At 38.7% G+C, this 26,195-nt stretch overlaps 2 protein-coding genes across 2 annotated transcripts; one reads left to right on the top strand and one right to left on the bottom strand.

Annotated features, from left to right (window-relative positions):
• Positions 1 to 2,588: 2,588 nt before the first annotated feature.
• On the bottom strand, positions 2,589 to 10,053 carry edn3b (endothelin 3b). The gene is made up of 4 exons (XM_042491122.1): positions 9,631 to 10,053; positions 9,319 to 9,526; positions 3,956 to 4,114; positions 2,589 to 3,768 (listed from the first exon to the last, which is right to left on the bottom strand). The coding sequence occupies exons 1-4, from the start codon at positions 9,698 to 9,700 to the stop codon at positions 3,714 to 3,716; spliced, it is 492 nt and encodes a 163-aa protein (XP_042347056.1). The 5' UTR covers positions 9,701 to 10,053; the 3' UTR covers positions 2,589 to 3,713.
• An 11,806-nt stretch (positions 10,054 to 21,859) lies between these two features.
• ttll9 (tubulin tyrosine ligase-like family, member 9) lies at positions 21,860 to 26,085 on the top strand. The gene is made up of 14 exons (XM_042492544.1): positions 21,860 to 21,874; positions 22,201 to 22,247; positions 22,394 to 22,486; positions 22,570 to 22,681; positions 22,797 to 22,982; positions 23,550 to 23,618; positions 23,725 to 23,815; positions 23,991 to 24,031; positions 24,132 to 24,219; positions 24,497 to 24,555; positions 24,694 to 24,890; positions 25,285 to 25,398; positions 25,741 to 25,865; positions 26,015 to 26,085. The coding sequence occupies exons 1-14, from the start codon at positions 21,860 to 21,862 to the stop codon at positions 26,083 to 26,085; spliced, it is 1,308 nt and encodes a 435-aa protein (XP_042348478.1).
• Positions 26,086 to 26,195: the final 110 nt, after the last annotated feature.

Genomic DNA, 26,195 nt, shown 5'->3' with positions numbered 1-26,195 from the left:
CAGGAAGCAGGCTGGGATAGTGGATGGGTCAAACAAATACAGGACTTTACCCCAGGAGACTGGTGGTCACAACAATATCCTATGCCTTCACCATGTTTCTTTTTCCAACTTTATGTTAAGTATGTAACGGGTCAATGCCCAGCCACATTTCCTCTCCTAAACCTAACTGACGTAACTCCACGTTGGCCTATACAACTCTACATTAAGTAAAGCAAGTCATTTGTGGGACACTGATTTCTTAGATATAATATGAAGTGTGGCATGACAATACCTTTGTGTGTGTTTTGATCCAAGCTACTCTTTGATTTGCTGTGATAAACTGTCCAGCTTTGTGTGCATGTTGGTGCATCTGAGTCCTATGTGTGTATCCCACTGGCTTGCTAATCACCGCCACTCTACGCTGTGCTCATACGGTGGTTACAGTAGTTATCAGGATGGTATCTGGATTGCAGAAGTGTAGCAGGTCAGGTTAACACAGTTAGCTCAGTTAGCTCTGTTAGCAGTGTTAGCAATGTTAGAATCATAAGATACTAGCTTCCAGCTCAGCCACCTCTATGTTTACAGCTGTTTACAGTCAATGTCATGGGCATATACTGAATATTGTTTACAGCTACCTTAAAATATTAGTTTTATAAATGTACAAAGTCGTACATACTATAGATGGCGTACAAAGTGAGAAGTCAAGGTCAGTATTATATATTTTTATTATATTAATATTGTATACCAGCATAAATATATAGTACTGGTAGTGTTTTCTGATACTTTAAACGCAAATCCTCTTCATGTTCTATAAAGTATATACAAACATTTTGTGTGCAAGGTGATCCATGATACAGTTTTTGGAATATCATTGCTATAATTGGATCAGAATGACTGAGTCACTTAAACAGCACAGTAACTGTCAGGACAGAAATACATGTTTGATGTTCACTTTTCGATCCAAGCTGTTGCATGCACAAAAAGGCTGTAATTCTCTTTGTGGTACTTTTATTGATCCATTTAGTAACAATGACTGCTTTTACTAAAGATGTGGTGATATATTCTTGGCAAGTAGTTGGGCAAATCACTCTAAATATAGAAAAACTAATACACTGCAAGGTTGTGCCAAACTTAGTGTGTTGTCGTGAAATCTCCCCTCAGTGTAAACTCCATTTTCATGGGATTGTTCTCAGTCCACTGTAACTACGAGGACGGCAAAACCAACAGGCATTAACAAATACTTCTCCACTTACTGTTTTTATTGTCCCTTCTGTTTAGTAGAGTACACCACATGATTTGCTACAGTTTGGTGAGGTGAGCTACAACGCTGCCCAACAAAAAAAGACAGACAACACAAAAGCTTGTCTGTAGCAATCTTTTGACAAGTCAACTAGGGCGATTATCGATGGAAAATTACACAAGGTGCAAACATTTCAATAGGATAAATGAGTACTGTTACCTCAGCATAAGTCCAACAAATTATTATACAATTCAACCCTTTCTCCTAGATATTACTTTGTTTATCACTAAATTGCATTCATGATATTAACACTGGTGACAACTTCATTGCTGCCTGGATTATGTTTGGAGTCGAAGTTACTTTGAGTTAATGAAGCACAACATCTACTGTATGTACCATGCCGGATTTTGAGGAAGGTAATCAGGGTGAATGGCAGACATACAAAGTGCAGGTTTGTAGTACCAGAAGCCCAGGTTCAGTACAAGTTTGGCACAGCAGAAAATAGAAATGTATATGGATCCATTTACAGTAGTGGAAGTGTCAAAGACAGACAGAATCTCTAACAAGGACTAAGGGAGCTTTTTGGCTATGGGCAACGTTGTCAAACTATTTTCATTATAGAAAATAAGGAACATTCAAAAACAAACATAAAAGACAACAGGTAACAAAAGGCTATAGAACAGAAGAAGCATCTCTAATTCTATGAGATTTAAAACACTAAATAAATAGAATAATTAAAAAAGTAAACTTGTGCATAAGGAGGACTGTTAAAATTAATTCCATCTGGGTTAGTAGCCCATGTAAATACCCATTGCTTCAGGATTTTTGTTTTATGCCGTTTTGCTTCTTTGTCTTAAGGCTACATGAAGGCAGCAGGGATAAGGAGAAGGGCTACGTGTTGTTTTTTCCTTGTCCTGATAATTGGCAAAACTGGGTGATGATGTCTATTCACATCCCCTACAACGGTGGAGCAATGCTGAAACACAGTCATACACACAAATCTCTCTGTCTGTTGCTGTTACAGCTGACCAGAAACCTGCAGGCTGGTCTTCCAGATCTGGTGTTTCATCTGCTCTTGCCATATTGTGATTGACTCACATGCCAATCTGCTTATTGTGCTAATATTTTGTTAACCACATAGGCCTATGGTTTGTGCTTGTGAACTTTGGTTCTAAATTCTGTGCATCAATGTAGTTAATGTCCGGCAGGCGCTCTGGTGCAACTAATGTAAATGTTTAACATTTAGTCACACTCAACAGATTTTTTATGTTTTTTTATGATTGCACTATGTATACCAGTAGTGGATAGTGCATTGCAAGAATGCCTATTTTGGTGAAAAGAAATAAATGAAATACGGTATTAGTGAACATTTTGCTGGTAAGTTCAACATTTTACATTTATTAGAAATATTACCTTATTATATTGCTGTAGTTCATTATGTAATCACGTTTTCCTCAAAAAATATTTTTTGTTTCAAATTAATTGTGTATAATGTTATTTCTAGGCGATAGGGCTAGACAAACTGTACAGGGAGACAGAGCAGTCGAGGCACAGCAGAGAAAAACTGGAAGATTTCAACTATTGGTCAGTGGGAGGCCACATATGGCCCGAGAAGCAAAGAACACAATCACTTAGATTTAACTTTATTAGTAGCGTAGCCTCATGGAATTGACTTCCATGGAAAAAGACTCAACAATTGATAATTCAATATAAAGTTCACTCCAGCTAAATCTGTTATAAAGTTTCTGAAGAGTCAGTGTTAGTGGTGAGGTAAAAGCACAATGAATATGATTGATAGTTCAGTTGCAAAGAGGACAAATGATATATTATTACTGAAAGAAGTGAAGTCAGGGTGTGAGTGCTTTCCAGACTGAAACAGTCACATAAAACACATCTTAATAATACTCCCCATAACACAGGTGGCCAAAAGCTTTCTCAGTTATGTGTTTGCATGTCTTGACATTTTAAAAGGCAAAATATCATAATAGAAGGCCTGTTCCTACTATCCAAGACTCTTTGTTGCACTTTTTTGTTTTCCAACATCATCGTCGTCATAGAAATGTTTTTGTTGGTCTCGTTAGGTTAGCTTATCTCATTCTTTCAGAAAACAGAGTCAAGTGTAGTCCTTGAAACTACCAGGTGTGAAAACAAAGAGTTTGATCAAGCTTGGCAGAGGCAATGTCATTGGCTATTATATCAGGATGGAAGTAATCCTCATGCTGCGCTCAAAAGGGAACAAAATGGGGATAGTCTCCAGGGATCTGTACCAAATTTTCTGAAGAGTTCTTGAAACCTCTCGGCCTGATGGAACTTGCTCCAGTAGTTGTGATGCAGAGGAATGTCTGCGGTGCCAAACTCCAAAATTTTTTTCTTGAATGCAAGAGTAGGCTACCTGTGGAGGCAAGGGTGCCGGACACAGAGCAAAGGGGGCAAAGACGAGGGAAGGGTCCATTCCCCCGAGGAAAACAGCAGATGGTGGAGCGGGGCCAAACCATCATCCAGGACCGGGAACTCTGTGGAGACTCCTGATTGGCACACTCTGCAGAGGGCTTTAAAGAGAACACTTTAAATTAAAGACGTACTATAACAGGGTAATCAAGTGTTTGTACCAAAATAAGCCTTTTCTTCAGGGTTAATTTATTTCACACTTCACTTATAATTAGATCGATCTTTAGATGTAATTATACTTAAAGAGACTAAGAAGGATCCAATGAATGTCATTTTATTCAGACTAACCTTGACAGGCAAAAGTCATGGCACTGAGGATCTGCATCAAGCACAGCACAAACGCAGCGTGGATTCTTTGCCCCCTCATGTTCAGTTGCTTGTCCAACGAGAGCACGTCGGATTCGCTGAGGCCCTCTGTAGCTCGACATTCCATAAGGCACAGTGCGTCTAAGAGGGTAAAACAAGCAGAGCCATGTTTTTCAAAAGTAAAAACGTGAGATAAATCAGACTCTTGGGGACACAGAAAAAGGGCCCTAAAATAAATATTTTAAGGAATCTTTCATCCCCAGAGTGATCATTTCTTCAACAATTCTCCATGACGTGTCACTTTGAGAACATGGATAAAACTTTATTTTGTTGCATGCCTACACGTTGAATGAAGATTTCAAAAAGACCGAACATTTTTGATGAACTGACAGAACAAAATTATTAAGAACATCTGTTTAGAACCTCTCACGCAACTCTTTCAGTATAACCCAAGTCTCATGTATTCAGTCATATTCTGAGTACTTCCCAAACACGTGCATTTTCACAATCACCTCAAAATTTAAAACAATTTCATATCACATTCTCAGGTACAGATGAATTGGGCACCTTGACAAGTGTGTGTGTTTGAACTCTGTTGGTGGATTTCATTAAAATCCTGCTTCACAGCTTCATTGGCCGGGAGGCGACAGGCTTGGGTGAGTGACAGCAGTGAATGCACTGGGAGGCTTAATTGCATACACACATGCTTGCCCTGACGCATTGCTTGTAAATAACAATGTATAAAATATCATGGTTTCAGCATAGATGCCTGTGTTTGGGAAATATTGAGCATGCAACAGGATAAATGAGACTTGGATTATAGTGCATGAGTTGTGTGAAAGTTTGTAAACAGATGTTTCCATATGTTTGCTGTTGTTAAATGCTGTACCCTTTTACTCCAATTCATCAAGAATTTTCTCCTTTTTGGAATGACTTTGTTCACCATGGAGGCATGCAGGAAAAACAACATTTTATTCAGAAATTCAGTATAGTACAGCATGAGTATTTGATGTACAAAAGATCATTTTGAGGTGAAGTATTCCTTTAATAGTGGTAGTTTTAGGGAGTGCCAAAACAAGAACATAACTTCCAGCCATCGAGCCAGCAGTCATATAAACCCCGTTTGACGCCATAGAGTGGGAGATCTGATCACCAGTTTAAAGCTGTTTATATAAAAAACTTGCACATGATACATAGCCTATTTTACAATCTGTGCGGAAAATCGTATTTTTCAACATTAGTTTACAATAAGGGTCATGGACATTCAAAGCAGTTTAAAGGATCAGTGTTAAAGCTTGTGTGATTGTCCAAAAACAGTTTTCACTGAATCTACTTCATTTTTTACATTCTGTCATTGATTTAACGTTTTTCTTGTGAACATTTGTTTTGAGTTAAGTGACTACTGGGTTTTGGCGATGGAAAAATAACAAAGGTGGCCAGAGAATGAACAATAAACTTGACATATAACTTCCATAGATCAATTTCAAAGTTAGAGAATCCGTGACTATACACTAAATTTTTCTAAACCCAATCCTCCCATCTGGATACCACTTTGTTTAGTGTGCGGTCGGCCACTGCTTATCTTTTCTGCACTGTCTCCTTTTCCACTTATCTACTTTAGATAATCTGTGGTGAACAAAAATAAATACAAAGGCGTTGGTTGCTTTGGGAGCAACAAGGTCTTAAGGAGGACCGAGAATCTGTGCTAAAATCAGCTAGAGTATCACAGCAAGATGTGCGCATTGCTGAGAGAAAGGTCTGCCTCTCAGGCCAAAAAGACTACCTCAATCCATAAAGTCTGTTTTCATGAGACATTTGAAATATTGATAGACATTTTACAAATTGCTCTCCCTGGAGATTTGCCAGGAAGTACAAAACTGCCTACATATGATTGAATACCTGCCACTTCCACTGTGTTTGCCTTATCCTGCAGCCCCTCCATTTATGATTGTATACTTGAATGACCTTGAGGTGAAAGACATTTAAACTGATGGCTGCTCAGTCTGAAGTCGCTGTTATGTATCAAAGTAGGGTCTAAAATTGCAGAAAGAAGAGCTGGAAACACAACTTTTAAACAATATGGCAAGCTGAGTAAAAACACCTACATTATAGGGTAGAGGTCACAAAAGAACCATATGCACACACATAGTGACACGTGGAAGCTAAACCACAGTCCTGTGAGCTAATAATAAGCAGCTTCTCCAGAGCATTTTGGGGGCTTCACTGTGGCGGAAAGCTGACACCCTCTCTTTTACTTCCCATGCTGAGATTTTATGAATCTTTAGCTTGGAGGAGCCAATTTTGGGTAGTTTGTCTTCTATCGACGCTCCTAAAATATGAGCGCACATTTTTGAAACCACACCTACTGCTTTTATATTAATGTTGCAGTATCAGTCAATATCCCACTCAGTCTTAAAACTATGTCAATTTGCCTCAACTTGCTATGCAGTAATAAAGTGCGCTCTTTAGCTAAAATAGCCAGCAGCAGTCTTGGCGCGAGAAGAAAGAGGATGAAAGAATTCTTTCCTGCTCTCTTGCCAATGATTTTAATATGCGGTTACGAGGTGGCAAAACAGATTCCTCCCAACAAGAGAGTGTAAGGAATTATATGTGAGGGTATTGCTACTAGTCTGCGGTGTGCTTGGCCACATGTTGAACACACTTAAGCACAAGTGTGAGAAGCTGCTCCTCACTGTGATTATGCCAGCTGGTAGTGTTCACTTTTCATCACCTGTGCATCCAACATAACATATGATGTGCAGTTGGTGCAGCTCTCTGCACAGGCCCCCTGCTTTTGGGGATCAGAACATGACTGCGTTGGTGGTTCAAAATTATTAGATTAAATATATCACCTCTCTCAGTGTTTGTCCATTCACAACAGTATTAAGATCTTTATGTCACAAGCCAGTTGTGTCTTTCTCTAAAGGACAAGCTAATTCATCTAAACAATGGATTCTTGTTTATTTTTAATGAATTCTTTTGGTTTTGTTCAAAAGCAGTGTAAGAAAACAGTATAATTTAGCACTCATTTACACCAGTAAAACAGTCTTCAAACAAATCAAGCTCTAGTGAATGACGACCTCACCAGCCTCTTTAGACTAATACGTTTGCAAGAAGGATTTCTCTGATCTCTGTCCATTCAGTGTCACAACATGATCTTAATAGGACTTCAACTGCTCAGCTCATGACAAAGAAGTTATACAGTTTTTACATCTGTTACCAGTGATTTTTGTTCATGTTTTCTGCAAACTTATGAGTGCTGAGAGATTATTTGACTAGTTTTGATCTCACTGGACTACTTAACAGGCTTACCAGGCACAAAACCCAGGGGCCACAAGTGTATGGCCACCCCAGCTTTATAATAATTATAATTTAAATTGACATGTTATGACCAAGTAGAGAATAAAAATGACCAAAAAAAATGCTATTTCACTGCAAAGAGACAAAACTACAAGGAGACACTAAACAATCAAAAAAGAAGCAAAACAACCAATAATTCTGCACATCATCCACCTATGCACAGTAGGAGAGGCGACAGGGCCTGCTGCTTATCTGCTCAGGAGCCCAAAATGTAAAAACCCTGCACCCCCCTGGCCTTCACCTGCAAAACACAACTAAGATTAACATGCACCAACCAGGAAGAGACCACAAAAAGTCGCAATTAAACTGCAAAGATACACAAAATAGCTACAAAATAGGCAAAACAACCACAAGGAGACACAAAAGTTCCATGAAGAGACACAAAAAAAGCAAAACAAAGAGGTAAAACCACCATAAAGTCTGTGAGTCCTGCACGTATGTGCAGTAGGAGAGGTGATGGGGTCTGTTACGTATCTGTGCCCAGGGGCCCAAAGTGTAAGGGGCCCCCTGGCCTTCATCTGCAAAATGCAAGTAAAATTAATACATTATGAAAAGGCAGGGACTCAAATGACCACAAAAAGACGCAAATGAACTGCAAAGAGACAAAATAACCACAAAGAAAGACAAATCAGCCACAAGGAGACACAAAACAAACAAAAAAAGAGGCAAACCCATCAGAATTTCTGCATGTGTTGCATATATACAGTAGTAGAGGAATGTCTGAGCCTATGCTCAGACATTCCTCAGACATCTCCCTTACCCCCCTTTTTCAAAACAGCGCTCAAAACCCATGTATTTAAATCTGCTTTTAATCTGTATTCTATTAGTCTCCCTGTTTTTCATTGTTGTAGTTTTTCTTATGCTGTTGCTGATTTAAATGCCCATGTCACTGTTAGCCTTCCGTCTAAGGTGTTAAAGTGCTATAAAGATAACATTAATTATTACATTGTTTTGGCATATCAGGGCATGCATTCAGTAGGTTTTGTACCACAGATTTTGGTTTATTGGTGCCTTTGATGCCTGCACATTAATGTGTGAAACCTGCGAAGTAATCTTTTGGTCATGGTACAAGAACCATCTTGATGAAGACATCAAGCTGTCAGTCATATGTCGCCTAAGTATGTGCTTAATTCAGTTTTTCCAGGGCTGCAGGGCTGCAGATTTTAGTTTTATACGTATCTTTATTCCAGCTCTTATTATTGTTCAAAAACATTTTTTAATTGAAATTGAAACACAGCAACATCTACCACCATTAAATGGTAATTGGATGATATGGATATAGATGATGCACACAGGTTGTTTGCTTTGACAGCAACTTCCAGGACTGTGTTAAATTAACATAAAGAATTTATGTCTAATCAACACAAATAATTTGTGCTCACACAAAATGATTGAAATTTGATTCAATAAGCTTAATTAAACATTTTGATCATTTTATTCTAACAGAATTTGATCACTTTACTCCAACACAATCAAATACCTTTCGTTCCAACACTATACTATTTTGATCACTTCCAATATCAATCGCATGTTTAACACTTTACAATTAACTTTTTTCTTAATATTAGCCACTTTTTTGAACGCCACATATTATGACAACAGTCCTGGATCAAAAGGTGAAAAGGGATTAGCCTACCCGGAGACAAAAAAAAAAAGCACAGTTGCAATAATAACCTCCAACAACTGTGACCCTGCAGATAGAGTTACTTTGTTTTAGGCTTGCCATCACTTGAACCATGACTGCGTCTGGCGCCCCAAGGAAGTATTACCGGGCGTGACTTGCCACATTTTGTTGGCTTCACAAGGCAAACCACATGTCAATCTTGGTTTTAAATAGTCTTAATAGCAGCACTTTATCCCCACTGACAAAAAAAAAAAAAAAACATATTGTGCAAGCCCAGAAATGCTTGCACAATATTAGCGCGTCCGGGTGGATAATACGAGAATTAAAGATATTTTTTAACATTTAACAAAGCATATCTTACTCGGGAGTGGTGATCCAGATGATATCCAAGTGGCAGTAGTAGACGCACTCTTTATCCTTGTAGGAATAACAGGTACAGCGCTTAGATCTGGACTTTGGCTCTGTTGCCTCAGAGAGCTGTAAACCTGCGGAGCCAAACACCCCGCTGGAGTCTGGGAGACCACCGAGGTTGAGCTGGGATGTGACCGAGTCATCAGACGTCAAGACACCTTGTATAGCAGAGCAGCATATTAGAAACAGTGATAACGAAGTAAATAAATGAAAGAATATAGTTTAAAAATAATTACAAGTTTGCTACAGATATCAAACTTACCTTGTAACAGAATTAATGCCAAAATTTTGAAAAGCATCATTTTCGCGAGGATGGATACAATCCTTGCCATGTCAGATATTCCCAAAATTGATCATAGCCTGATGAGGACGCAGCGAATTTGTCAAATTAATATCCCACCAGCACCGAATGGAAATCCATTAACCTCAGCGTAGATGTCCAAGTGCAGCTCATCTCATATGGTCCAGAAGTCAAATAACGGATCAGATGGTGTTTGTCGCGCGGTTCCTCTCATATTTACAGTTTCACGTCATTAATCATACCTGTAACACGCGCGTCTAAGTTTGGGGAAACTGTGGTTTCCCGTAAAGCAAATTGCTCTCCAGTCCCACAGCACGGTGCAGAGAAGAAGAGAGCAACGATGCTCCTTTGAAGACTTCGCCGTCTAAATGCCAGGAATTCAGGTAAAGAGCTTTGGAGCGGTGTGGGTACACGCCCACGCCTGCCTTAACACCCACTCTGTCAAATGCAGCAACACCACTGTGTGTGTGCAGTGAGATGAAGTATTCCACGTGAGTTCCTGCTGTTGCATAACAACATCCTACAATATAGGCGGTTCATGTTATATCTCTTGATTAAAGATAACAAAAGAGATCATTCAGCCATTGGCGTCATAGTGGGGGTTAAATTAGGATGGATTTGAACAGCCCTGAATAAAAGATTTGGTTTTGTTTACATTTATTTGTTCATTTTATTCAGTCAAGTCAAGTCAATTTTATTTATAAAGCCCATTATCACAAAACAGGGTATGACATGCCTCTTTCCTTAGACCCTCACATCGCCTAAGGAAAAACTCCCCAAAAAGAACCCCTGGAGTGGAGAAAAAAATGGAAGAAACCTCAGGAAGAGCAGCAGAGGATGATGAGGGATCCCTCTTCCAGGACAGACAGAAGTGCAATAGATGTCCTAAATAACAGTTGAATTACAATAATGACAAAAAGGAAAGAGTAAGAGAGAGCGGAAGAGATATGGAGAGATGCACAGCAATAATGGTAAGAAACGCATGTCATGTTACAATAATGATAGCTGTAAAATTACTAAATACTCTCTATGATAGCATGGTATGTTATGTGCAAATATGGTGGGTGTTGATAAAAGTCCAACAACACCCAAATTTAGTAATTTGTGCAAAAACAAAATTAAAATAAGCTGAATAAATCGGTTGAAAGACTGAACTTTTTAGAAAAGAAAACCCTCTGAGGGCTCCTCTCAACTTTTAGAGCCACAAACACCACTTTTAACACCACAAACTGACACCAACGAAATAGAGGCAACAAAAACTGATTATTACATCAACTAACGTCACCTGTGTCTTCGCCAAAAAGTTGCACATGAACACTCTGCAGAGACGACAACCAACGGTCAACCAGCACATACCTTCTGTGTCTGCGTGAAAGGAACTAAGTCCACATACCAGCAGATGGGGTCGTCTGTAATCACCATTCAAAAAAGGGAAACCTTAAGGCCATTATGACACTAGTTAGCCAGTTTGCACTTCAATAACACAATTCAATATGAAAAGAAGAAAGCATATCTACTGTGTGCCAGTGAACAAAAACACAAATCATCAGTAAGCATTTGTGCTACAGAGCTTGATGGCTAAAGAGAAATAATCTTCCCTTATATACAAGTTTGTTTGGATCTCACACCGTGGTCACTTAAGCCCTTCGTTTACTTTAGGCTGAACTGCCAGTCAGAGTGATTTCATTCACCAGTGGACTCCGCAGTCTCCGACACGGATTCAACACGCTGAGTCAGCCCCAAAAAAAGCTGACAATGACAAGGGCAATCCGTGCTTGATAAACTGCTGTGACTAGGGTGACAGACGCTCACTAACATCTACACTTTGACCAATAGCTGACCATCGGCTTGGTGTGTCAGGGCTGTCAAAGGTGCAAAATGGTTTAGTCCACCAAACACTAGGATTTGTGAGAAAGACATAATCAAGAGAGGAAGGTTGGGGGGCCCACGCTTAGAAGGCCCAGAATTTGGTGCCATGCCCCAACAATCAGCAACACTTTAACAGCATGGGTCTTTAATTATATTGTCTCAAATACATATTAACCCAGCTGCACCATGTGGAGGGAATTCATCAGTTTTTTTTGTTAGAATTTAGCCTACGTATGGATGAGAAGCACATAATTAAAAGCACAGGTGCACATGCACAAACACACCTCACAATATAATTAATCCAGACACTCCAAAAGCATGTAAAATGGGGTTACACACAGACCCATAATCTTAATGTCACATACAATCACTAGTCTGTTATATAAGAGTCAGTCTGGAAATAACCATAGCTTGCATTTAAGGTTAAGATGAGTTGCTGCTTCTCAAGTTCTCTAATAAAGGTAATTTTCCTTACATGCCCTGGAGGGAGGGAGGAGGCCAAAGGGTCAAAGCTACAAAGAGCCAGAAGACAAAGTTTAGAGAACATGTGAGTGTACATTCACAAAGTTTCCATGGTTAGGGGGTCAATTCAGTATTACTTTTGGGCAGGAGAGTTACAGTTTTAGGATTTCTAACCAGATGGCTCTGGAGAAACTACCATTGCTCACATTACTGAGGGAGTATGGACAGTATATGTTGATTTTGCTTGAAACTGTATCATATTAGAGAAAATGTCATTGAGTGGGCCTGTTTTGATGGCTGTTGACTTTTAGTGAGACTGTCTTAAAGCTTTTTAGTGACTAATGGCTCCAATTAAACTGTAGTTGTGTGTGCATGTGGGTAGCTGGAGTCTTTACAAATCTACATCTGCATTTTGAGGAATTCTGGCCAAGGGAGGGCAGATTGGGACACAGAGTCAGTGTGTGAGTAAGAGTGAAATTTCTATTTTGCTCCAAACCCACATGTAGTTGTATGATTAACTGCTGAAGTAGCTCTTAGCAGATGTGTTTCTCGTCATCATTAGGCCTACATCATGCACAAAGGTCTGAAATTGATGGTTGCTCTTTGCCTTTGGATCCCGTTGTTGCTTTTCAACAACTTCTGACAAAAAGATGTTAATGGCAGTAAAGCTTTCAGATTTTCATTCAGGCAAAGTGACATCTTTGTTGAATTCTCTGGGTCAGCAATAGGAAAGTGCAAGCAAGCTGAGCAGTGCCCATCTTTCACTCTCTAGGATGCGGGCAGAGCAGAGGCATGTCAGTGACCCCAGCCTGATCAAAGGCAGCAACAAGACGGCATGCAAAGCGGAGGTCAGATTCCTGATATCTTTGAGCCAAGCAAAAGCTAAGAAGCCGATTGTGGGCTACAGGAGGCATCAGGGAGAAAGATACCGCCACATCTTCACTAATGGGACTATGGTGGAGATAGTCATCAACTTCAGGATCCTCTTGAGGACCTGATCTGGACTAACCAAACTGACACCATCACTGACACTGTAAGACAGCAACTCTTCTTCTTCTGCAGGCTTTAGTGGTTCAACATGGACTCCAGGAATCTTTGCAACTTCTACTGGCGCATCACTGAGCGTGTCCTGACCTGCATCTCCACCTGGTATGGCAGTTGCACTGCCCTCAACTGTAACCCCTAATTTCCACCCAATCTGTGTTCGGTTTGGCTCCAATCCACCGTAGCAGATGGAGCAAATAGATTACACTCTAGTCTATGTGTTTACTTCCACTGGCTCCACTGCGTCACAAATCAACTCCATCCCAGCACTGGCAGTCCGGAGCCTAGTGGATCAGATATGCAAGGCTCCTATTTTTGCCGTAAGCCGGAGCACTTCGCATCAGTTCAGCTGAATTAGGCACAGAGCAGACAGGAAGTCAGAAAGCGACACAACATTAAAACATCTGGTTAATTTTTTGAGAATAAAACACTCTGTGTTTACACCATATTGTATTTCACTTAACTACATCAACAAAACATCCCAATGAGCAGATCCAGGCCTGGAGTCAACAGGTCAAAGGTTTTAAGAGGTCACTGTCAATACCATGGACGAGGAGAAGCTAATTATGGAGGTGGAAAACCACCAAATTATCCTTTTTATAAAGGAAATGGCGTGGAACACCGTATCGGCAGTTATGGGAGTGAATGGAGTTATTACTTCTTCTGTACTGATACAATGTGTGCGATTCTGTGATTACCACGGGAACTCCTTGGTCCTGCCACTCCAGCTGATCGTGCAGTGCTGCACCATGCTGCACTCAAACCGCAACCAGTGGGAGTTGACGGATGAGGGAGCAGGGAGCAAAACTGCAGCTTTATTCAGCAGGCCATGAAAATGTTAAACTCTTGAGCTCATCACTTGACACTTCACCATTTCATTGTCACTTTCATTTGTAAACACTTTAACTTAATGTTTACACCTCCATATACTGGAAATTATGCTGCAATAGGGTGTTGCAGGTTTGAGTATATAAATGATATAAAATATGTCCCCAAATACCCCACTCAAGGACTTTAAAGCTTTTATGTGTTTTAAAAAAGGTGGTTGTTAACAACTGTCAAAATGAACACAGTTTGACAGCGACATTGTGGTGGTGACATTAAGTCTTGCAATTGCAGTGTAATCCATAAATAGCTAAATGCTAGCTTTTTACTTTTGACAATTACATTTACACTTCAATAATATAAAAGTGGTGTTCATTTGTGAAAATTATCTTGCTAAACAAAATGTGAAAGTATCATAAATTTTTTTTGACACGGAGTTCATTTTCTGCAGTAATCCAAACTCCAATGGAAAAACCCCACTGGATTTTTGCTGAGGGAACCTTGACCCTGCAAACTTTCTGGTCAGCCTACAAAAAATGTCATCCCTATGACAATCAATTACCTTCTAACTTATATTAGGCTACTTTAATTTGTATTTTATTTATATTGCACTTTTTATTTAACTTGCACTATTTTATGTGTAGATTCTCATGTTGTTTTATTATAAGATTTTAATTGCCAGTGACTTCTTCGCTTTACTTTTTGAGCATACTACTTTTAAGAGCTCATAATCCAAGGCACGCCACCTCATCTGTTAGACACGGAGGAGGAAGGAGTCAAGAAGCAGGATGATGACCCTCATCATATGGCCACACAAACAATGTGTTTTATAGGTCTAAACAGTGTTGACCGATCAAAGCCAGCCCCCTGACTTCCAGTAAATTTAGCATGTGTTTCTCTGAAAGTAAAAAAAAACCCCAGATAACTAGCAAAGCTTTAAGGTGTCTTGTGATATATATGAGATGGAGAAGTCAAGCAGTTGGTGACTGATTTGTAACCACAAATAAAATGCCAATCAGATTATATAAAGAACTACACCCGGCCCTCCTCCTGGCACTGAAGAAACTGTGTGTTAAATTTTCAAACAGGTTTTTACAACATCCTGAAAGCGTCAAGAGGGCGTCAATAAAATGTTGGTTAATTATTTAACGTGTTTAAGATTCAGTGTAATGTAATTAAACTCAATTTAACTGATCAAACAGTGCACTGTGAGGTGTGAGTTTGTCCGCTGGCTGACATCATGGAAGTTAAATGGGAATGCCTGTAGGAATTTGAAGGAGATATTATGTGCACATAGTAAAACTGAAAGATGACTGGCAGATTATTTGAGGGTGCACCTACAGCTCTAAGATCACTATTATGAAAACAAACTTAACTCACTGAGCCTCCAACTCCAATTTCCTTTTACTTTGTGTTGCCCCCTGGAGCGATCATTATATCAAACACCAGACTGCCATAAAAGACTGGAACAGAGCTAACCTGTAATATTCTCGTCTGAATGTACTATTTCCCCATCACATGTGGAAATAATTATCTAAAGATGAGATGTAGCATGCAAATCTATTTAAATGTAAGCATTTGAGATAAAAGTCTAAGTCCTTACTGCTGAGCTTAAAGTACACAGAAAAACTTAATTTTCAAACACAGGAAACACAAATGCTCCCACATGAAACAAATACATACTTTTTAATGAAAGATTGGGGCTTTTATTTTGATGCTTTGGCCATATTGTTTACCTCTTCACTCCCTCGGTTATATACAGTAAGTGTTCTGGGTTTGTATTTTGCTAGCGAGGCATCCTGTAAACCTAAATCTGTCTGACTCATGATTGCCCTCTGCTCTCTTCCCAAATTCCCCAAGGCTAGGGTTCTGTGCCATACCCCAATTCCCTGGCACATTCCCCAAGCTGGGAAAAAGTAAGAATTCCAGATAAATCAAGACCATATTTTGTTTTCTTTCTCCTGACCAGAGTTGTGGAGACAGAACACTATCAAAAAGTTGACTGCATGTGTGTGGTTAAGAGGTCGCATGACTCATTGCATGTTTTCAAGGTATCATTCTTGTTTCTTTCTGTTAAAGACCTGGCCAAGAGAATCTGATGTTGTGGTGTCAGTTCAAGATTCAGTGGGTATGTACACTGTCAAAATTGTAAATGCACAATAAAAATCTCTGTGGGTGCAATGGTTTGGCATAACTGATCAAGGCAATAAAAGGAACTGAGGTAAATAACGGGCTTCATTTCATTAGATCTCCCTCACTTCTCATTTCATAGGCAACACTATTTAACCTCATGTTTATTAACAATGCCATTAAAAGAAATCCACTCTCGACCTACCAGGTTTTACTACCAGGAAACTTCTGGTATTTCCCAGGTTGCTGCCTGATAAATGTACAGAATCTTGGTTTTACTTCCTTGTGTTTTTCTTTCCTGCTTATCAAGATGTATGAAATAGGGTTTCACATCATATGTCAGCATATATACTCGTGGAGGGATTACTGAGGAAGCCTAGTTGGCACAGGTCCAAAGACCCAGAGTGCCCCCAACAACTCTCCTTCCCTGTTAATTACAAAAATATACCTCAAAGACACACAAAATTACCTTAATATACACAAAATCACTTCAAAGACATCCAAATGACTACAAAAAAAACACAAAACAACCACAAGGAGAGACAAAATGACCAAAAAGAGACAAAAAACCACCACAAAGTTTGTTTGTCTTGCTCCTAGGTAGCAGAGGTGGTGGGACCCTTTACATATCTGTGCCCTTTGTCTCAGAATCTGCCCATGTGCACTGTATATGTCCACCTTCTGCCTTCCAACATCTGTTTATGAAGTGTTGATTAATGGGCAGGGGAGGGAAACTCTTTGTGGTGGATCTCAGCTTTTCTGAGAGACTTGTGGGAATGTAATACATTTCAGGAGGATTCCAGCTACCACTCTGTCCTGTTGTTCTTGGCCTCCCTATGTGTTTTATTAGAAAACATTAAGAGTGTGCAAAACCTGGGGATTTTCAGAGTCATTACCCCCGGAGTGCTGTGGAGCTACTGAGATAGGGAGCACGGAAACAATAAACAGGTGGCATTAACATCTCAGAGGTTGCAGATATGTAAGCCCGTCTAAATGAACAGGAGGAACAGTGATGTAAAATCTGTTCTTCACATCAATTAGGGGCAAGAAAATCAAGCACAGGAAGGAGGTGGATTTCCACTATGATAAAGAGGCACTGATAAATGAAAACTTTTCACTATAGACAAAAGCAACACAACCTGATCTTTATTTCTGTCCTACCTTCCTAAAGGTCAGGTTGTTATTTAGCATTCCCTGTATCTATCTGTGGGACAGATTTAATCAGATATATCAGTAAACTGGAGGACATCATTACACACAGACACCTAAAGACACCTCACATGAAGGTAACCGTTTTCTGTCAGTTACATTTAAACTCTAGCAGCATTGGTGGAATATTCTTTGTAGTTAAGTATATGGAGCGATGATGTGCTGGGCAGAGCCGATCTGTCATATCACAATGGTAGGTTTGACTACACTTTATGCCATTTCCTTGCAAATAACAGTGTGCAGATGGCAAAGACCCCTTTTACACATTCATGCTTCAAAGCTTTACCCTTACTTAACTTTGCTTCCTTGACCTGAATCTGTTACATACCAGACAAGCTTCCTCTGCATGTGGAGAGGGCCTTGACTTTGCAGAAACATCTAGCTGAACGTTCCTCCAAGCACATCATTCAAAGGTGAAGATTATCACTATGAGTCAGAAGATGCCTCCCTTATGAGTAACAGCTGATGCCTCTGGATACCACAGATTTCCTGCTTTGTGGTCACTGTTAAGGAGCAAATGGTTTACTGGGACTGATGATTATCACCTACTGGGAACTGTATGACCTGCGGGATGCGTCAAAGTGAGTGGTGCTATTGAATTTAATGCAAAACTGACACCGTGGTAAAATCAGCAGTGTCAAAGTCAGCCAGTTAATGAGGGCTTTCCAAAGAAATGTCCAGATTTAAAATGACAGTCTAAATTGGAAAATAAAGTTGATTTAATTTTAGATCCATTAAAAAAACAGGCTTCATATTTTAGGGGGACAAACCCATGTTTTAATCCTTAAAAACAAGTTGCATTCTGAGAAAGTGGTGGTCATGGGGTTGTTTTTTTCATGTTGCACAAGGAACAAGAAAAAATGTGGTGAACAAAAATGATTAGCATAATAGGTAAAGCAACTACTTATAAGAAATTCTCTGAAGGGATGTCTGCCAAACCAAAAATATTTGCACAGACATAAATGCAGGAAATCTGCCGCAAAAGAAAAGCTTCCTAAGAAATCGGCCCCTGATCAGCACCTACAGTTTAACTGATTATAGTGCTTAAGAAACAGTTTGAGGAGTCTAAGTTTTGATAGGCTTGGAGAGGGAAAAATTCAGTTGATCCCTAGCCTTTGTTTGCAAAAACCTCAAAGAAACACAACTACAAAAAGACACAAACCAACTACAAGAAGATACAAAACAACCACAAAGAGACACAAAATGACCAAAAAGAGACAAAACCACAAAAAAAGATGCATAATGACAGCGATACAAAGCCACCACAAAATCTGTGTATTGCTCCTTTGTAGGAGAAGGTATTGATCCCTTTGCATATTTGTGCCCGGGGGTCCCTTAATGCTGGAAATATGTCTTGAAATAAAAACTTTTACAAGGACTCAACTACACAAACAAAAAAGTATTCACTTTGATAATAATAAATAGAATATGTACAGGGATTGTGGTAATGTAAATGGAAAACAAGGGCATGATGTCACTGGCTGTTTTGTTTTTATCTGAGGAATTAAAAATGTAAGTAAGTGCAAGCAGCCGAGAAATTAAAACTTGTGGCTTCGATGCGTGGGTGGCCTTTTAACACAGTTCAACAGTTTAACGAAGTTGCTTTCCATCTTCAAGCTCATACTTGATAGGATTTGTCACATTGCATTTTCACTGATTTGAAGATAACTAGATTTGGGAAAAATATGATATAACCCACATACCAAAGTTTGATATTTTGGCTGATTGCTACAATCACATCCTTTTTTATTCCAACTAGCTATCATTAGATATTATAACTTGTATACCTGATTTGAAGGAGATAGAAGTATTGATTGATTTTCTTTTTAAGACCAAAGCAAATACAATCAAAGGAACAGTACGTTTCTCTTATCTGAGGCTCGCCCAAGCAGATGATGTTGATAAAGTTTGAAGGAAAACAGATCCCATCTTATAGCCTGCTGTTTTAGATATAAATACATTTCACTGTAACATTTCACGAAATGTTCTTGTCTGTTCTTCATCCATACTATCATAAGAAATAATACCAAATTTCCTACGTGACAGCACTTAGTTCCTCTAACCATATGTTGTGTTATATGATTGCCGTCATTTCTCTTAAATAACTGCAAAAATAAAAAGCAGTTGTTTCTATAGCTTAAATGAATGGTGTGGAAGTTTTGAGAGTGGATTCTGGCTCAGTTAGTAGAGGGATCCTGTTACAAACTGCTGAAAGGCCTGGTCTACGTTCTGTAAAAACACTTCGGTAGCTGGCCAAACCATTCATCAAATTCAATTTAGAGCCCTCTTACCTCTCGGCTGTTGTGATTATTTATGTCAGAGTCTAACATATGGCTGATTGTTTGATTAGCGGTGGGTGGCTGAGAAAGAGAAAAAAGCACCGTAACAGCATCGGAGACAGTAATCTACCCATTTATTTAGCTTTGCACAGGAATCTCACGAGGGTGTAGGCTTCTTTTATAGAACTGATTTCAAGGGGTTTAAAGTAATAAATGTCAATGTTTTTATAAACGTGGTATAGATTGACATGTTATTATGCCTTATCATTTTGAGATAGGGAATAATACCACACCCTACACGTCAACCCACCATGATAATTATCACATTAACGACAAACCAAAGGATCAGTGAGACATGTACCAGCTAATTTCCCCCAGGAAGGTAATGCTCAGGGAAAAAAGGCAGTCTCCTGCTACTAAAAACATAATTAATACAGGCCATTAACCATTAGCTGATATGTGAGGGGGTTAGTATGCAGGGCAGTGTGTCATGGAGGGTCTTACTCAACTGTTAGAGGCCAAAGGTCAAAGGTCAAATAATGATCCAGCTCTGTTCACACTGGACTGTTTTCTGTCATAATCTTCCCGTCATGGTAAATCACTGGGTAAAGTCACTTCTTCAGCCATGTTTTGTTACCCTAAATCGAATAGAAGAACTCAGTGTTTGCCGTGAATATTAGTGATCTGTCTCTGTATTATTTTACTAACGGATCACATTTTGCTTTAAATATTTTTCAAAACATATATATTCAAAATAGTTAAAGACACATATATGAAGCAATGCTACAATTTGTGTTCATTTGACATTCACCATTTGATACTTTTGGTCATGAATAAGGGATTGCTGTGTTAACAGATAAACACCAGTGATTGAGTTGGCAATCTGCTTTATCAATGCATTTGCAAAGTTAAAACAAGTTTTGCTAATTTTGACTTATACTGACCTTTTCATTCTTATTTAGCATATACACATATCCAAACAACAACAACAACCTAATGGAAGGATTAAAGGCAAGGCAAGGTATATTCATTCATAAAGCACATTTCATACCCAAAGGCAACTCAAGGTGCTTTAGAGATTAGTTAGATCAACCCAAAGACAACGAACACAGAGAACACATGCAAAGTAGAAAATGAGTAGTGTTAATGTGCATGATTAATTAGGGGATATCTAATGCTGAAAGAAAACTTTAGTATCAATTTTTGAGAACAAAGTCAATCAACATAGTATGTAACAAAGGGGCACAATTCTGCTAAGGTAGATGAGGTTTTGGCGCCACTGTGTGGTGATATTATAGAAAAGCTGAGGGTTGATGACAAGTGTAACGGTTTTTCTGTCATGCATTTAAGGCCATTAACTTAACCAATACATGTAACAAAATGCTGTCACTGTACACTCAGACTTCTGATAACTAGAATAAAATTTGATGGATCAAGACTAACTGCTTTATCTGATACTGTTATAAATATGTTAGACTTTTGAATGAAATGTCAAAATCATTTACAAAGCACACTGATTAAACCCACATCAGCAAAGTAAAAGAAAAAATGACCCCAATATACACACATTATACACACATTGATATATTTGTGTATTATCAATTTTATCATTGTATTATTATTTTGTATAATTAGCTTTTGTTGGCATGACATGATGTCATATTTCTATATTCATCTGAAGATTAAAGATAAAGATTTGAAGATATTGAAAAATATAGTCATAAATAATCATGACAGCAAACTTGACTTCTGGTCTTTGCTTTATTTATTTATTACTGTGATAATTAATCTAGCCTGGCAATTTGAGTCATCAGCAGGGTGATTAATTTCAGCTTAATGTGTCACAGGACAGACACTACAACACTGATTACATTTGGCTTCGTATATCACACATTTTATTTATTATTTGTTAAAAAATTCCATACTCATAAGAAAAAATGGTCACATACCAAACCCACTTTCCTGCACTTAATGAATTTTAGCAATTTATTATTTATTTACATTTATTATGATTACAATGTAATGTGGCTTAAGCTGACATGAATATGAATGTAATTTTTTTCTTTTCTTTTCTTTTATCTTATTTTCTTATATATGTATGCATTTTTGTTTTCACCTTTGTATCTGTAAGCATTTTATTATGTTGTATTTTTTAAGTAAAGTTTTTTTAAAAAATAAATAAATTCTTATCTTATGCAATTCTACGGAAAGCAAACCGCTTTGCCCTGTGGTGATATGGTTACCATGACAACAGTTGTCAAACACTGCTACGACGAGCTAGCTTAACGGCTAACTGGCTACTTACCATCGCAAGTTTTTAATATTGCGCTCGTTAACTACCCTAATTTTCTGATATTTAATAGTGTGCCCATATGTCAAAGTATAAGGTAAATACAAAGCATTGTGTGCAAATGTTGCCTTGTGGGCTTTTTTACTGAAAAGATAATTGTGAGGTTAAGGTTATTAGTGTGAATGACTCGCGTTAGCACCCGTAAGTTAATATAAAATAGTACATGGTTGTGCTTAAGATTACACACGTCTGGAACAATTGGCAAGTAATTAAGTAGCCGGTTTAGGGTTAAGTAACGCTAGTTAGCAAGTAATTAGTAAACTAGGGGAGTTGCTACTTAATTTGTAATTTGCAGCTTGCAAAACTGTAATCAAGACCATGGAAATTAGACTAAATATTGATTTGCTTTCTTCATCATTACAGACTTCTGGATACAAAGGTTCATATGACTATAACAAAAGTGAGGAGCGGTGAGTGTTGTTCTTAAATTGGTTGCAAATAAACAGCAGTTTAACAGTGCTGCAAAGAAACTAGTGACTGTGTTATGTTATGTTATGTTGTGTTGTGTTGTGTTGTGTTGTGTTGTGTTGTGTTGTGTTGTGTTGTGTCTCCTCAGTGAAGGAAGAACTTGTGTGCGCTACAAATGTGGCCTACTCAACACCATCCAGGATGTCCTGCGCCAGAGGCCAGGTTGGATTGAGGTCAAAGAGTGAGTAGTGTTGTCTGTTTACCATAAGATCGGCTGCTCTATCATATTTGTGGCTTGAAACTGTTATCTATTTTCTCTTACAGTGAAGGAGAGTGGGACTTCAACTGGTGTGATGTGGGCTGGCTCAGGGAGAACTTTGATCATTCCTACATGGAGGAACATGTAAGGATAAACCACTTCCGCAACCATTATGAGGTGAGGCAGCATAAGTCTGGCATGCTTTAAGACTACAAAAGAAGATTTCTACAAGTACTAATCTTGTATCATTCATACCATCAAAAGTCAGGGAGTTATTTTCTGTGTTCAACAGCTGACTCGAAAAAACCTCATGGTGAAAAACCTCAAAAGATACCGGAAAAATCTTGAAAGAGATGTTGGCCGCATGGAGGCATCCAAATGTGATTTTTTCCCCTGCACCTTTGCACTGCCCAGTGAATATCATCTCTTTGTAGAGGAATTCAAAAGAAGCCCTGGCAGCACCTGGATCATGAAGCCGGTTAGTTAAAGTACACCTTAGATGTAACCCAGTTTAATACAGTCCACCTACATTAAGAATTTCAGTGTTACTTCCATGGCCTGGGGAAGTTCATTTAGTATATGTGAACATGAGCAAATGTCTCTCGGAGCAAGAAACCAGAGAAGTAAGTCTAAAATGTGTGATGTTATAAAGTTTTAAGTCTAGAGCTGCTATGGTAGACTGATTTCATGAACCCACAGAATGTTTTTTTTCACTTTCTTAAACCCAAATGAGCCCTATTCTATTGTGGCATTAAACATTAAAAAGTACCCAAATACTCAGAACATTATCCTGGCTGCTCTCTGTCTCATCTGAAATGCATTTCCCAATTCACTGCCTATGGAGCAGCTCTGAACTTTATACACTATATTAGAATGCTAAAACCCTATGAGTTTTGGGATTTGGGAGACAGTTATTAAAGTTTACTCTTCTTTTATTTTCTAAGACCAACAAAATGTATGAATTCTAAAAATATGTGTAGTTCCCCTTTAAGTTAGCACCAAAATGCATTTAAGTCTTGAAAAATTAATTGGTATGTTTATTCAGGTAGCAAAATCTCAAGGGAAAGGCATATTCCTGTTCAGGAAACTGAAAGACATCATGGATTGGAAGAAGGTAATGTGTTTTTTTTTTCAATGAATTGGGCGTAAATTAAAAAAACTAAAAACAGACATTCTGCATAAATCCACATATTCAGATTAATAACTGTGTGTTCAAAAAGGATGGCACTCGCTCAGAGGAACAGAAGGATGCAGCTCAAGTGGAAAGCTATGTGGCACAACGCTATATAGAGAACCCTTACCTCATTAACGGTAATAAACTAAATGGAAAATATGCTGTTGTTGTTAATACAATACAATTAAAAAAAAAACATCAAATGTACTAACAAATCATCAAGAAAAACTAAAAAAATGGACAAACTGTGAAACGGAGCAATACAATTAGATTTATATCCCTGCTTCCTTTTTATGCTTTTTCTCTCCACAGGCCGGAAATTTGATCTGAGGGTCTATGTGCTGGTTACATCAGTGCGTACTGAACCTTGCAAATCACCATGTTTAATTTAAAAAAATGTAAATTTTGCTGCATGCTTGAATCAGCATTTGTGCATGTGTTTTTGTATTTCAGTATGTTCCCTTGAAGGCCTGGCTGTATCGAGATGGCTTCGGACGCTTCTCAAGCACTCGCTTCTCCCTTAGCAGTATTGATGATAAGTGTATCCTTGTTTTGCTGTAATGGTACTTCTTTTTCTTTTTCTTTTCCTCCATTCCTCCATTGTGAATGTTAATACACTTATGTGATAGTCTGAGTCATCCCTTAACAAGATGAGCCTTTGTCTAATGAATTATTCAAGCAAAGTCAGTTTTAAATAGCCTGGTTTGACCCAATTGCTGAGGCTGTTGTTCCTAATTTTGTCCCTTTCATGCTCATCCCCATGGAAAGTGTGATTATGTCATTAAAGTTCCCAAATTCTACTTAGTGCCTCTCTTCAGATATGCACCTCACCAATGTGGCTGTTCAGAAAACAGCGCCAGACTACGATCCTGAAAAGGTGTGTAATTTAAGAACCCCAGAGAATGGGTGAAAGACTGTATTGCTGCATATTTTGAGCAGTTATTCTGAAAGGTCTCCCCTTTAACAACTTGTATCTCCTCTTTAATCTTACATTGTTTCACCCATCTCTAAATAGGGATGCAAGTGGCAGATGCAACAGCTTCGAAGATACCTAACTGCAAAACACGGCAGAGAGACAGTAGAATCCCTGTTCAAAGAGATGGATAACATCTTTGTCCGCAGTCTACAGAGTGTACAAAAGGTCATAATAAATGACAAACACTGCTTTGAGCTCTATGGGTATGACATTCTGCTGGATCAGAATCTCAAACCGTAAGTGCATTATTGCCTACAAACTTCGGCATGCATGCTCACCAAGAGGGACAGACAAACACATGTACAGACAAGTAAACATGGCACACGTTTGAGGTTGCCATCCTGAATACTCCAAAACAAAGCAGTAAATCTGCTAGCGTTGGCTCTGGAGATAACTCATAAATCTGGCACAGCCTATCTCAACTATTGTTGGGTATGCATTAATCATGTGCTGTAAATAACAAAATACACACCAATGACCGTTCCTCTTTCTATTGTAACATTCATTTACTTCCTTGCACGTACCAAACAAGCTTTATTGAGCTGCAGATGTGCCCATGGATTGGCCTAATGCCTGCTCGAAACGCTAAGCAAATGTCTGGTGAATGTCATCACCTCCATCTTTTCTCAGGTGGTTAATTGAAGTGAACGCGAGTCCGTCACACACACCCAGTAGTCAAGAGGATTATGAGATGAAGTGCCGGCTGCTGGAAGACACACTGAATGTTGTTGATATGGAGGGAAGGTAAAGGCTTCTTTCTCATTTTGTGTTTGCCCTTTTGTCATCAGCAAACAAGATGTGAGGGCTCTCTGTCCCTCCATTCATTAAAACATCTCAATCTTTAATGATATTCCCCATTCTATAAAAAATTTGAAGTAAGTAGGTCTCGGGTTATGGTATAATTTAAAGTTAAGAGAATGGGTGGAAAGACACCTTTTAACAGATTGTGTCATTGCAAGAAGTAATTTACTACAATTACCCTCAGCCCATAAGGTGAATACTGTACAGAAGAAGATAAGATGAGCTCCTTTTATGTCTTGCCGCCATGCTGGTGCTGCGTCCCAGTTAACTGTGTTTTCTCATTAGGCTGACTGGCAAGGAGAAAAGAGTGGGTGGCTATGATCTCATGTGGAACGATGGGCCCGTCTATAGAGAGGATGTCAACCTAGAAACATTTGGCAGTTCGTGTTTCACTGCCAACACACACTTAGGTAACCTGACGGTGCTGCTAATGCTAACCTTTTTGAGATGTAATAACAAATGTATTTGCAAAAGTATGCATGAAATTAAGACCATGGTATTTGATCATCCTATTACTACTAATTGCTACAAATGTCTAAATACCGTTTCTTTGTTGCAGGGTGTGTGAATGACAGAGAGAAGCAGCTTCGCCGGCTTCTAAAACCATTTCCAGGCCAGAAGAGGTTGTAACACATTTATCATGTTTATGCCACTATTACAGTACTTGCCATGTGTCTGGGAGTATACAGCAAATACAAATAACTGCAAAACATTAATAATTTTTCATACAAAACGACCTC

The sequence above is a fragment of the Plectropomus leopardus genome, chromosome 8 (genome assembly GCF_008729295.1).
Source record: "Plectropomus leopardus isolate mb chromosome 8, YSFRI_Pleo_2.0, whole genome shotgun sequence".
In the NCBI taxonomy this organism is placed as follows: domain Eukaryota; kingdom Metazoa; phylum Chordata; class Actinopteri; order Perciformes; family Serranidae; genus Plectropomus; species Plectropomus leopardus.
Note: the sequence above shows the minus strand (reverse complement) of the source record. Positions and strands in the feature narration are given on the sequence as shown.